General features: G+C 46.7%; 1 protein-coding gene across 1 annotated transcript in view; it reads left to right on the forward strand.

Moving 5' to 3' along the window:
• Positions 1–14970, forward strand: part of LOC8040971 (transport and Golgi organization protein 2 homolog) — a 107168-nt gene that overhangs the window by 71100 nt on the left and 21098 nt on the right. The window contains exon 2 of the mRNA XM_040205527.3: positions 14144–14272. Within this exon, the coding sequence (XP_040061461.1) occupies positions 14144–14272 (129 nt within the window). The remainder of the gene's footprint in view (positions 1–14143; positions 14273–14970) is intronic.

Raw genomic sequence — 14970 nt, forward strand, 5'->3', positions numbered from 1 at the left:
TGCCAATATATATATATATATATATATTTTTTTTTTTACGTAACAACTAGGACACGCAGGCGAAATCGGTTCTTTACTTCAGAAATGTCAGAGGGCAACTTCCACAAATTTTGACCGAAATCCAAAAATCGTTGCACCCCCCCAGGGCACGCCCAAGGCGTATTCACACGAGGGAGAAATCCCGGGGATTTCTCCCCGGTACGCGCGCATGACGAGATGAAAACGCGAGGATTTTGCACATCGCTAAGCCTGACGTTTTCGTCCTGGGATGCGCGTGCAATCTTGACGCTGCAAAAAACACGTTGCAAAAGAACTGCGGAACCTCGCCGTCGGCATGTGCTGGGCAGCCGCGCACACAGCTACGGCCGCAAGTGCATAATACTCCGGTGTCGACACCTGTTCCGATTTACACCAAGCGCCTCACGCGAGCTCCTCATGTCCCAACATTAGCCCGTATTCTACACCGCATCTCACAAATGTCAACCCTATGGAAAAATTTCATTTGTATGAAAAATGTCTGTGTCCAATAAACACATATGAATCATACAAGATATATAAGAACATATGAGAACTATATAAGAGCTATATAAAATATTAATAATACATAAGAGCCATGTAAGAAACTTGTAAGAAGTTTCTTATAAGTTTCTGATATGGTTCTTATATGTTCTACTATATCCTTTATAGGTCTTATATAGTCCTTATATGGTTCTTATATGTTCGTATATATCTTGTATGATTCATATGTGTTTATTGGACACAAGAAATTTCTCATACAAATGGCTTTTTCACTGGGGAGTAAAGACAAAGGCACAGGCGTCTGAGCCTATAGCTCAACAGAATGCCTTTGTACGAGGACTCGTGCATAGAAATCACTTTCCAAAGCCACGCGCTCGTGCCCACGCCTTTGACTGCACTGCCATAGCCTCCTCTCTACTCACAAAGCCTGGCAGTTCGACGACGGAGTCATAGAGTGGCCGGTCGCAGATTTGGAGAGCGCCAGGATCTGGTAGCATAGAGTATTTCTCGGGGAACCTGGACGTCAGCGCACAGTTTCTGCAGCGGCGAGGACCCGAAACATGGTTTTAAAACCGGACGAGAAAAGAAGCGGCAGCGGGAGGAACGCGAGTAGCATGAGCGGACATTCCATCGTTCGGGACAAGTGTGTTTCGGCGTCTCGCCGCAGCGGGGCGCCCGTTACATGCCTCTTGTAGAGTGCCTTCATACACACGCGCGCTTTTGCTTGAGTGGTGACATCTCAGCCATTTTTCCGCCCAATCGTTTTTTGTATGCATTTTGAAGTGCGCGCAATCCGGTGTCACTCAGCTCGGGCGCGTAGCTTTGGCTAATGCATAGACGCCATTTCACCGCCCAAGTCACGCACAGAGTGCGCGAGAGCGTCACGCGCTGGCACATTCGGGGCAACAATGGATGTCTTCACCCTGAGACAGACAGACATGTAGGCACCCTAGCCTCTTGTCTGCCGCTCCACCTTTTCGGTTTCAGCGGCCACGTCTCGTAGCGGTCTGCCAGGTTTTGTCACTATAGAGAAGGCTATGGCACTGCAGATGTTTGTGAAATGGAGTATGGTACACTGTATAGCATTACATGGGCGCGTCTTACGAGCGCGCCCGCCTCGCCTGGTCGAGAGAAACAGACCTATGTTACTTCCTTGTAAAAAATAAAATTGCGGAAAAAAAAACACCTACTGACCGCCTTTAGCCCCATTAATACGCCTATTCAGGCATGTGTAAAATTATGCATGTATTGTTTAAATGAAATAACAGCTTGCGCGCAGGCGAGGTGCACTATGAAGCAAGAGCAATTTGCTTTCCTCATGGCGGAAATATTTTGCTTGAGAACACTTAAATTTTTGTCATCGCGCCGAGCGGAATGATAGCAGAATACAAAGAAAACAGAAAGTTTCGGACGTTAAAGAGTAGTCAATCTTTGGCCCATGTTCGCTCTCGCCCGTGATTTGCAGGTCGCAATATGATAAGCTTGTTGTGTTATCATAATAACAAGTGAGCCTTTCACGAGTTTTTTTCATCGATTGTCGCCATTTCTACGTCTCTACAAAACAGATCGCCGAAATACATCTATTTTCAAAGAATATATATAGACACCGATAAACGTCCGCTGACTTTCCTGAAATGGATACACCCGGAAAAATATACGGCCTAGTTATAAGGAACCATACTAATCTTAAATTGGGTTTGAACTAATTTCTTCGTAAGTTTTTTTCTTTTCCCCCGAAAGTTATCATTCTTAACGTCAGTAGGCAACGAATCGCCGAATTACACTATTTGTTTGCAAATAAATAAAACACCGAAAAACATCTTGAAAATGTAGTGTCTAATTGTAAGCTATACGTTGTTTTCTTTTTTTCTGTTCCGTGTGTACAAAAAATGAAATGCAGTTGCCGGTACTGTGAAATAAAGAAAGAAGGTATCAAATAAAAAAATAAAAAAAGAAAGCAGGAACATCAAGGTTGTTCATCGGCAATATTGCCGACTTTTTGGAGCTTCTGTCACCGCCACTAGATCCGAGACGGGGGGAAAACTCACGACTTTTCAAAACGCAGCTTCTGATTTAGTGTCACATTTATGTACACCGTCCACAAGGGTCGGGTTTATCATTATGACGTTAGATGACCAGCCTGTTTCAGGTTTTCCCTTTCAACGGCGTCTACTTTTCAAAAACAATCCGTTAACCTGATGGGACATCGGTAACACGTGTAGCTACTTTCTTCCCCCCCCCCCCCCCCCCACACACACACACACACACACCTTTCAGATCCTTTCAAGAGGCGCAGAAGGGCTTTCCCGACCTTGAGGGAGACAAGAAAGAAACAATGGCGAGGGAAGGAAAAAACGCTTCAGTGTCAAGGCGTCCGTTTCAAGAACTGGTCCAGGAAGGCCCCGGACAAAGCTAACTGACGAGGAAATGCCTGCGCTGCGCTACGTGAATTATGAATGAGGAAATAAAGCGGCACGAAAGCCTTCCTGCCCCCTTCCTGCCGGATGTGCGAGAGGAAGTGTCCAGATCTATCCGTTCTGCGGTCAGGATGCTTCTCGGCATCGCGCAAACAAGGATACGGCTCAGCTGGGCTTCTCTCATCCGACACGAGTTACGTCATTCGCCAGAGACCTTTACCCTAAAATATGACGGGGAAAGCTTCGGTACCTGTGTTTGCGTTAGATCCGATGATTCGACTGTTAGGGAGCCCTAGAAGAAATCAACAACTGCGGAGTTTCGGCGATTCATCGACCAGTCCCTTTGGCGTATCTTTTTTTGGACGAGATATCAAATGACTAACTCGTATAAGTGCGATGCTTACTGAAGTTTACGTATCGTCATTGTAACCAACCGTAACTAATTGTTGTTCGCATGCACTACGTCTATACGTAAATGTACAATTACTTTCAAAAAGGCCTGTCCGAGCTTTTTATCAGCGACAGGCCAATGGAATCGTATTTCCTCCTTCTCAATGGCCAAGTTCGCTTGGACCTGCGATTGCCTCCAGTGTATTGAAAAAAAAAAGAAAGCAAATAAAATAGCTAGACTAAAATCGCTTTGATTAATGCGAAAGCATTAACTATCCCATGGAGCGGAGCATTATAACTGTCCCATTAACTATTAATCGAAGGCATTAACTATCTCATAGTTACAGACGCCGCGTCTGTAACCGCAAAAGAATGCGAAAGAAATGGCCATTCTCCCATTGGCTAAGCGAAACGGCGCCTAGATAGCCATTGGCGGCCACTTCACGAGAGCGCGCGCTCGGCCGCCGCTCTTGTGTCAGGCGTTGCCAAAAGGGGGGAGGGATGGGGGGAGGGGGTTCCTCTCAACGCCGTGGAACATGGCGGAGCCTGAGGCATCTATATCGTCGGCGGCCGCAACGTCCGCAGTAGCGAAACGTGGCCGTCCAAGCCAGTACACCGCAGACGAACGGAGGGAGCGGAAGAACGACGTACATGCTTTCGCATTCACAACTCATAAGAAGTGCTTAGGTTTTCTCAGACTTGGTTTGTTGAAGAAAATTCACACAAAACTTAAAATCGCAGCGCTTTTTTTTTAACGCGTAAAGCTTAAAATGTTTCGGGCAAACAAATTACAATATTGAGGCCAGTCAAATCACCGTGTCCATTTTTTCTTTCATATATTCATTTTCAACTTATAATTCAATGAGACATGCTGCCTCGAAGTGGTTTTAATTGCGAGTCGATTTTCAGGATTTGAACCCAATGAAATATTTTAAATTGCATTTATAATGTTTCTTACCTTATTATCATCGCCACAAAATTACAGCTAGTTGTACATGAGCAATTCCATCTCTACCAAGCTACACTGTTGATAAAAGTGTCTTTCAAAAGCGTACATTTTAGCAAGAAATGACCACTAGGCTAGCACAATAAAAAATACAAAAGAACCGTGTATCTTCTACTGCAAGAATAAACTGTGAATCGCCGAAAGCTTGGACATCGCTTCAATGTAGCGGTTGGTACAGTATGTTAAAATTCAACATTCTGCTTTATCTGATTTAAAAGCCAAAAGCGATTTCAGAAAATCTCTATTCGAAAATGGCGCTTGTATTTTGGTAGCAGACGCTATTCGTCTTTATAATTTTCAGATTTCAACATTTCTGACAATCGCCTGCGTACGTAGTTTTTGTTTAAGTGGTTGAGCGCACTGTTCAAGCCAAGTTAAGCGAATTCCTGTAAATAGCGGCTCACACTGAATATTATGGCATCTAACCTAACGTAACTGATCTAACAACGACAAGTGGGATGATGCAGATTTTAAGCAGAATATCGCGGCATAGCAACAGCATGAGCGCACCATGTCTAATTACACCAAAATGTGCTATGTCCGACCTGCTCGTTCTCGCTTTTCTTAAAAGGCGGAACACAGTGGCAAACGCATTTATGTGGAATTCACGCCTTGGTGCATAATACTTGCATCGTTTCCTTGCACGCAAAAAAGACCATTGCAAAAAAAGGTGACTTCGTCTGTAGGATTTCGATCAACTTAAACATTTATAAAGCGCAAGAAAATTAAGTGCTTCATTAAAGGGTGCTCTCGGGAAAAAGACCGACATGTCTTCACAAATACCCCCATATTAAAAAAAAAGCAAAAAAATAAATAGTTTGTTGTTTGTTCTCAGTAGCCAGGCCGTTTAGCCAGCGTTTCAGCCAGTCCTGTCTTGGATGAACTACGATATATTGACGGAGAGTTTTGCGACGAAGGTTTCTGAGAAAGACACGGTCTTTCACCGTGGGCGTCAAAGCGCCTACGTCTGCAAATCGCGACAGAGAGTGTATTGGCCGGTTGTTGTGCCGAGTGGCTTTGGAGAATCCACAGAGCGACATCGATGACGTGGACCCTCCGATATCATCACTTGCTAACCGATCGTCAGTGCATTATTTTTAAGGATAGCATTATACCTTAAAAGCTCATAAGTTTCGCATCGACGACAGGACTATAAAATGCACATTAAAAATGCAAGCGCGTTCCGAGCTCGACCCAACAATCCGGGGGTTCAATTTAATTTAAATAAATGGCACAAACGCGGTTTTGTTCAAAGAAAGAAGCTGAACAGCTTAAGGTAGTTGAAAACATCTGTCCTTTAGAAGTAACGCGTAGATTTAAAATCGGTTAGGCACAGAATTTAAAAAAAAATCTAGAACGGCCGTTTTGTGGGTTCGGTTGCAAGTCGACTGTCAACTAAAAGATATCCGGCTATAAGAAAGTAAATTTATTTAGCACCTTATCGGTCGTTCTCTCTGAATTTCCTTTAATGCCAACATTCCAAACTGTCAATATACATACGCACTTCCTTTTCGTCGTATTTCGAGCCTGTTCAGCCCTTCCCCGAGAGGCCAATCGCTTACATTACATTGGTCACTGCACGATATGAGATATTTTTCAGACCAGTGTTCCAACATGACCATCCGCTAGTCGATCGAATGCATCGTAATCATTCAAGCGGTCTTATTAAATACTTTAATGTAAAGCAGAATGTTGACAGATAACTTCGTCTTGGTGTACGCGAAACACATGGAGATATCGACAACGGTCCCAGACTTGCTTACAACGCACAACACTGCCATGGCGATGTTGGGGACTCAGGGAACTGTGAAACCACGTTTATCGTCTGATGACACTCTGTAACAGGAAACAGACCCAGACGCAGCGCAAAAGACGCTTGGGTGCCCGGCAGGAAAACCTGCGTGCCTCGAACGCGAAGTTGCAGAGACGGCCATTTTAGCGTAGTACGTAGCACTAGTGCCACTAAAGAAGCTACGGTTCAGAGTAACGACACTTGGCCATATTGTGGCTTAAAATCATGGTTGCCAGTTATTTGAAGGTTTATCCTAAATCACAGGAAACGCTTTTCCGTTCTCCATAAATGTTTAAACACTTCACGACAGACCAAAGCAATATTACATAAGCTTCCTAACACCAAATATAATGCTGAGGAAGTCGCACTTTTGAATCATGACGATCGGCAGTTGCGTCTGCTCTGCACAAGCCCCGAAATGGCCGCGCCCACAACAATGTCGGGGAACGGAGTGCCGATACTCTAACCGCTCATTCACACTGGAAGCGGATCCGCGTTCGCAAAGCGGTTCCGAACGCGATTGTATAAAGATTCAGTGCAATTGCACGCGCACTCCATGACATCAAGTGCGCGTGCAATTGTACTGGATATTTATACAACCGCCTTCGCAACCGCTTTGCGAACGCGGATCCGCTTCCAGTGTGAATGAGCGGTAAGCGCAGCTCATTTAGTGACTATACGTAGCACTGCTGGCTCTGCTCCGGAACTTCGTTGTTTCTAACAGATTTGCTTGTTCGTTTGACAAAATTTGCGGTAAAAGCGTCGATGCAACCGAGGTGTTTCGCGTATTTGAACTAGGATACTGAATTACAGGCAGCCTCCGTGGCCGCTGACGCTCAGGCAGCTCAATGGTTAAATAAAACGGGCGCGACGTTCCCGATAAACGAAACCGAAAAAGATGAGGCGGAAAGGAGGCACTTTTTTCTCGTCTGCTTGGAGAAGGAAAAAAAAACATCTCGTTCCTCCCTTCTTGTGCACTCGGGGGCGCGTCAGTAGAAGGGAGGAAAAAAGCGCCGTTGCTGTCTTTTTCTTTCTTTTTTAGTGTGTGTTTATACAATGTCTGACATGGAGTGAAGCGCACTTTTGAAAACGGTCTATTACACGTGTGGCACAGTCCGAAAGTTCTAGAAGCTTCCCGCTCGTCAGCACACTTGGCGAACGCAAAGGAAAAAAAAAAGTCTAGCTTTACCGCCGAATTCTGAAACCTCACTCAAACTACATACAAACTGCAGGGCCCCTCCGCTTCCTCGAAGAAGGCGTGAGGGCCGGCGCTGGTCAATCGCGAGGACGGATCCGCCGTCGCGATTGGCCAGCGCCGGCCCTCGCGCCTTCCTCGAGGAAGTGGAGGGGCCCTGCAGTTTGAGTGTAGTTTGAGTGAGGTTGCAGAATTCGGCGGTTAAACTTAGTGTTTCGCGAGGCCCCTCAAGTGCCGCCTTCAAATCTCCGCCAATGAGGGGTTGGCGGACATACGATACTTTGGCTCCGCCATTTACTTACCGAGGAAAGCTGTCGCGAGGCTTTTGTCAAACCTCAATTTTTGACCTTAAAAGAAATATAAAAAATTAATTTTAACACCTTCTTTTCTTACTTGTAAAAATAAGTTGCGAATTTTTTTAGAACAAAAACACACTTTACAGTTTGTTTTATTGTTTATTTCTCTCTTTGTTTCAGTTTCGAGAGTGTCGAGAAACTACCACTCTGTTCGATGTGCTTAGTTGAGTAAAACTCTCGATGAGATTCTTTACAATTGATTGTCACGAGCTGTCTGGGGCGTGCCGTAGCCTGAGCATTCTGAGGATTTACGTGAAACTATACAAGAATCGTCACGGTGACATCGAAAAACTATACAGGGAGCTGACGTCTGAAATGCTTGGGCACCCGTCCTCAAGTTCTCGCTTTGCCAGCCATCAAAGGCCGCCTTTAGCATGTACGGACGTAGACGATGATGGTTATCCAAGTGGACAGGTTGAATTTCTGAAAGGGTCTATTGCGGGAGTGAGGCGCCCGCACCCTCCGACCAGGGTGTCCGCTTCCTGTCTACGCGCATTGTTTGCCAGTCGCGATTACGTGCGATTGCGCAATCCTCCAGCAAACATGGCGCCGGAGGTTGGCGTTTGCGCGGTCTCCGGCGGTGTCTCCACGCTGATGATTAATCGTGTAGAACGTTATTCTTTGGTGTGACACTTTAATCTCGTGTCCCGATGGCAAACCAGCGAGCTCAAGAAAAAGCTAAAATAGACGCTTGGGCTAGTTGTTGCGGCATATTTGAGAATCAAAACAGCGCAAAGGACGGGGGACCAGATGAAGAAAGACACAAACACAGCTCCGCGTCTTTCGTCCTCATGGTTCCTCGTCATTTGCGCTGTTTCGATTCCCAAATATGTCAAGAAAAATATTAACCCGCAAGAGCGGCGGTGTCATAGTGCGGGTTCGAGACGGCAGAAGCGTTTGTACTCCGTGTTTGTTTACCTCATCTGCGCTGGTGCTTTTGGAGCATTTACAGCCTCGAACTTCGCGAGGTTCTTATTTTTTTCGTACATGCGTGTGCTCATGTTCGAGTTACTAATGATGCGTACTATTTTGTATATATGTGTGTGTGTGTGGCTGTGTCCGAGGAGGTACGGACAATTCATCCAACGTGTTAGGGCTAGCATTTCTGAACGTTTACTCGGTCTGTGCAATTTAGAATGCATCTTTTGCTGTCTTTCGGCTAGAATGAGATTGCTTCTATCATTGCAGCATCACGGCCACTCGATTAGGTGGCAGCATGATATTGTGCTGAGATTTTGACTCGCGCTAGGACCGTGTCGACTTCGCTCCGAAATGGCGTGGCGCTATATATATATATATATATATATATATTAAATTCAGTTTCACAAGTTTGATGTCTGGGAAAGAAAACAAATAACGATCGTGTCTATCAAAAGTTGCCTGTGCGCTCACTGTTATGCCCGGAAAACTACAACGCGCCCCATATGTTTTGGAGGCACGGCGAAAACAAATGACGGCGGCGGGGAAGCAGGCGTCGTGCTACCGGCTGCCATTTTTGTTGGGAGTCCTCCCTGAACTTGTCGCGGGATAACGGGAGCGTGTATTTACTGCACAGAGGGGACGTTGGAGTCGCAAATGACGGGTGCAGCCATAGCTAACGCACCTGATGTAAATGTCTCAACCACTGATCTCTATTATAGGGGGCTGGATGGCGCATTCAGCAAACAGGTATGAAGCCACCAGAAATACACGGCTTGTGCCGGAAATAAGCGCTTAGTAGGCTTTGTACCCCTCCGAGTGCTGGATCGAAAAGCGTCGAGGGCGCTGGATTTCCGTTTGACACCTCAAAAGAGCCTGTTTGTTGCGCAGTAGGAGCGCATGCAGACCCGAGAAGTATATAGGGAAGCCATGCAATGTAAACATTTCGAGATTCTAGTTGATCAAGTGTGCATATGTCCCAAGTTCAAATACCTCAATTTCAGGATTTAATTCTGAACATGATTATTGAAACCCGTTCAAAGACACCGGAAAGTACGGACCAAAGCATTGACTCAATGCACTAGGAAGTCCAGCAGACGCCCGACTTCCGGGGCAGGCATCAAACCTCCGGTGGCTTCACTTGCGCCCTGCTCGGAGAGCGGCTATACGCTATCAGATCAGTGGTCTCAACCCGCGGCCACAAGTGTGCCACACGGTGCCAATTTTCAGTTCCATTTCGTAATCCGAGCAAAAGCAAACGCCAGTGCTTTTCAAATCTCCATGAAAAGCATGGTTTATAAAAAAATATTGAGGCACTGACCGCGGCCGCAACCATGTTCAAAACGATGAAATAAATTATCGGGGGCTGCAAAAACAAAAACTGATTAAATGAAAAAAAAAATACTGGGGTCTTCAAAATAATAAAAATCGATGCCTCAGGCAGCACACGCGTGGCGACGTCAGGCGGCGTCGCCACGCGTTTGGACGACGCCAGGCGGCGCCAGCGTCGTCCAAAATGGAAGCTCTTCCTATGTAGCGCCATTTTGAATACCGTAGCGCCCCTGGAGTGCGTCGTGTTCCGGGGCCATGTTGGGTCGGGAAACCGCTGTAGAACCTGCGGCCGCCCTCAGTTAAGGGAATCTGTGCGTGGGTCGTCGCTGGGGCGTCTTACGTCTTGACGCGGCTCGGGTGTTGAAACACTTTTTATTCATGTCTACGGTAGCAGGCACTGTGAACATTTTTTGCTCGGGATTGTGGCATCCACCACGGTGTTAGCGGTGGGAGTAGCAGTGGCAGTCATCAGAAAACATTTATTTCGCGCTTCACTTCAATTTTTCATGGATATAAATGCAGACGCGGGTGCACCCACAATCTTTTGTTGGTATGCGGGCGCAACATAACAAAAAGCAATAAGCATAACGAAAGAACTCCGCAAATATAGCAAATAAAATAAAAACATGTGGCGGCACAGGTCTCTATGGCGAGGACTATATACACACTGATCTCTATTCTAGTAGGCTAGAACGTGCATCGGGAGTCCGTTGGTGGCACCTCCGGCGGCCGTTGCTTGTCACCAGGCAATGCGAAACGCAAGTTCGTCTGCTTCTTTTGCAGGGGCTGTGGTGACGTCAAAACGACGCAGAGTTATGATTGGCTCTGATTGAAGGATAGTGGGTAGACCTCAAGGGCAGCTTGCTTTGACGTCTACCCACCATCCTTCAATCCAAGCCAATCAGAGCTCGTCGCCTTTCTGACGTCACCACAGTTCCTGCAAAAGAAGCAGACAAACTTGCGTTCCGCATAAACGCAGGTCCATGAGAGAAACACACAAAAGTAGGAATATTGACGGTTGTATGCGGTGCTCGAAGGCCAGTATTTTATCGTGTGCTTCGATCATTAGATCGGGTGCTTGGAGATCGAATCGGCATTCGTCAAGCGTTCGAACTCCGATTAAAAAATATCAAATGTGCCAGAGCACCACCAACCGTGCCGGTGTCGCTTGCTTCAGTTGCTACATAAATGACGCGTTCAACCAATCAACGAGACGCTCCGAGTTTTAGTTCGTTACCGAAGCCCTCACTGCAGTTCATCACTTGAGAGTGGCAAGTTTCATAGTATGCTTAAAAAGCATGGTGAAAGCTTGGAGTCATGGCCTCTGGTGCCCAAGCACGGCACGACCATCTGATTTCGGATTTCGCTTTTGAGTGGAAGTTGAAAGCTAAAAAGGAAGAAGTTTAAAATTCATTTCTGGGTCCCTTTAAGAATAAATCTTGAGATACGCAACCCCACGTTAAACCAATTTTAGAGAAAAAAAAAAAACACTGGATATGCGACGCGAGACGCCATTTGATTCAAAAGGCTCAACCCCATCAATCCATCCATTCGTCTAATTTTCGCGTATGCGGGTAGTCTGTTTCTTGCATAAGTTTTTGTTATAACTTAGAAAACTCGAACCTTATCGAACCTCGGCAGGTTCGCGACATCCTGCCACCATCAATAAACACACTCGACAGTGACAAGGTGTGCGGAACCACTGAAACTGCGAACTGCCAGTGTCCGTGCTGCGAGTTCGTCCCAGGAACGCGGAACTGACGTTGCTCCTTGCTGGGCCATACCAGGCTAAAAGTCAGGAAGTGTACCTATTCTCCGGAGCGTGGAGACAAGTCATCTCTCGAAAGAGCCTCCTCGTTTCGTTCGTTCGACGTGTTTTTAAAGAGGAGCCGAGGACGGATAAAGGAGCCGCCGTGACCAGGACCACTTTGTATTGACGCGAGGCGTCCGTCAAGTCCAATCAAACTAGCAGAAGGCAAACAGCGTGACTGGACACATTTGCAGCTCCCTCTCCCCCCGGCCGCCGCAAGAGACACCTGTCCTCGATTCCAATCGGCGGGCCTCTTCAACAAACAGCCGAACACGTTGCTTCCTGGGAGCACCCTCCATCCCCCCCCCCCCCCCCCCCCTTTTTTTTTTTTTATCCCATCCGCCCGAAGGCGACGCAAGCAAACAGCCAAATCAACAAATAGCCATAAGCTACTTCCTAGTCGGTGTTTGTGTTCTGGGCCATTTCTGACAGCGGGCTCGCACCTTTTGGACGGCACGCGTGATGAATTGCGTCCTCCGCGGACTGCCGAAGGTTTGGAGCGGTCCTCTGCCTTACCCCCATTGAGATCAGTTTGTTGGGCGGAGGAAGATGAGCGTCCATTGAAAAAGTAGTTCCGCGTGGTGGTAGTGGGTGGGAGATCCGGACAGAAGTCTGGAGTCGCGTTGCTTCGGCTGATGGACGCGGGCACGGTGCTGTGAGCGTGTCAATTCGTCCTTTGAGTGTATCGACCGAGTGCCAGCTTTGAGCGCTTGAAGCGCGTTTCGGTGGTCCCTCCGCCGTGTAAGCGTCCCAGTGGAGACGCCAGCTGAGCGTTCCTCTAGGAGGGCATGGGCGGCGACGCTGTTGAGTGTCGGGTTCCAACTTTAAAAAGACCGAGAATTTTTTTTTTTTTTTTAGAGCACAGCTTCTAGGCTCCCGTTTCCGGGTTTCGTGGCGCCAGCGTTGGTGTAACCGCGCTGAATTTAGGGGGAAAATTGACGTCACGTGACCTCCATACCAATTCAATTCCCCGATAAATTTAGCGGGGAATTGAATTGTTATGGGGGTCACATAACGTCAATTTCCCGATAAATCTATCGGAGAAACAGAATTTTTTCGCTAAATCGAGCGAAGAGACTGGATTTGACCGGTAAATCCAGCGATGAAACTGAATTTGTCCGCTGAATCTAGCGGAGAAAATGAATTTCACCGCTAAATTTGGCGGGGAACTGAATTGGTGCTGAGGTCAAGTGACGTGGATTTCCCGATAGATCGAGCGGAGTAACTGAATTTGTTCAAAGGTGACGTGACGCAAGTCATGTGACGTATTTTGTCCGCTAAATTTAGCGGGAAAGTTGAATTGGTGTTGAGGTCACGTGAAGTCAATTTTTCAGCTAAATTTAGTTGGGAAACTCTGGGAGAAGGGGAGGGTATAGAGGAGGAGGAGGTCAGGGTACGGAGGAGGAAGATGGGAGGGTGCGCAGGAGAAGGAGGGGAGGGTACGAAGGAGGAGGAGGGGCATACCCTCCCCTTCTCCTCCTCAAGAGCTGCGCTCTAGTTTCGCATTACAGAGGTTTGTAAACGTCTTTCATTTTTCTGTGCCTACATAATCCAGAAAATCAACAGCAAAGTTTGGCACACAAGGATGGTATGCAGTTGGTGGGAAAAGATACGGCATCGAACGGCACTTTACAGAGTGAGGCATGAAACATGATCAAATGCGACGAAAAACGCGAATACAACGCATTCGCCAAGTCGCAGAAGGCGAGAGCGGAGCGACAAGCTGGTCATCTCATGGTGACCACGTCACGTGATATTAAGATGGCGGCGCCCATTGGACGGAGGGTGAAAAATAGCATAAATGACATCATAGTCGAAATACTTCACTTGACCCAATTTGTTGGTACCGCTTAGGGATATACGTTTACTCAATCTGTTTCAACGGTTTAAGCCCTGTCCCGACTTTCTGCATGATATCTTTAAGAAGCAAAAATTTCAAAATCACTGCAATACGTATTTTGCACCCTCTTGTTTTTGCGTAAACGTTTCTTCATTCAACTTCTTAGAAACTTGTGCAGAGGATTTTTCGTCAACGTTCAAGGAGTCTGTTATCACATTTTAAATCAATTATCATAATTTTCTGACCTAACTGTTCAGTTCCCGCGGACAGACCTCCCGTGACCAAACCACGACTTTGATTGCGGCATTACTTCGATGATGCTCTTTTACTATATTGATATGAACGTGCGTATATAAACGTAATAAGATCCTGGACAACTGTATTTGCAGTTCAGGGAGCAAATATAACATACCACATTCTTTGGGCAGTGGGCACCACACCCTCTGGATGCATAATTGAAGTAACCATAAAACGGATGCGTGCCGCCTGCTATGCAGGTTAGAAACCGAACCACGGAAGCGAAAGTGCGTAAGGTTCGCTCATAAAAGCTTTGTCTCGTCCCTTCCAGCCATGGACTTGGAAGAAGGCAAGGCCGGAGGGACCTGGCTGGGTATGAACGTGACCGGAAAGCTGGCTTCTCTGCTCAACATCATCCAGCCACTCGACGAGATCACCGGAGACGAGAAGCTGCCCAGGGGTACGGAACAAGTTCCACATGACGTCTTGTTTTAAGGCCTTGTCCTCTAGGTAGTATTGTATGTGCAGTCCCGGCATCATTATCTAGAGTCCCTCGATGCTTTCTTTTACAAGTGACGTAAACCATTACACATAACGAAGCACAATTCCACAGCAACAAAATAGCGTCTTTCAGTTCATTCTGTTGCTGTGAGCCGCCATTTGCTTCCTAAATCCTGCACCATCACGCAGCCGGCGCTTCACAGTAGGCAGGTACACCCGTGAGCGATATGAACTTGAGGGTGAACAGCCCTCTTCTTGTTTTTGACGCTCCAGCAAGTTTTGGAACAAGCTCTGTTCCAGATAAGGGCAAGTTTAGACCCCAAGCCACGTACCATTCGAGACGTTGAGAGTTAATATAGCTTTAGGGAGCCGTAAAACAGGCCAGAAACCAGGTAAGGTGTTCACCTTCATATTGCCGGCGGGTGTACTTTTAAGAACCACAGCGTCTGTTTCACGATTACGTCAGAGCGCAGTAAAACCCCCGAATACATGCGACCGCGGACACACAAGGTGAGAACGCAAGGTCATGTAGTGATGATAATGCAATTAATGCTAAAGTGCAATAGAGCTGGACAGAAATAATCCCTAGAGAAAGGATTATTATTTTTATTTGGAGATTTGTGTTTGTCCTTTGGACCTCCCACTCACGATTCCTCG

This window comes from Ixodes scapularis, unplaced genomic scaffold, assembly GCF_016920785.2.
Source record: "Ixodes scapularis isolate PalLabHiFi unplaced genomic scaffold, ASM1692078v2 PGA_scaffold11__112_contigs__length_91849675, whole genome shotgun sequence".
NCBI lineage: Eukaryota > Metazoa > Arthropoda > Arachnida > Ixodida > Ixodidae > Ixodes > Ixodes scapularis.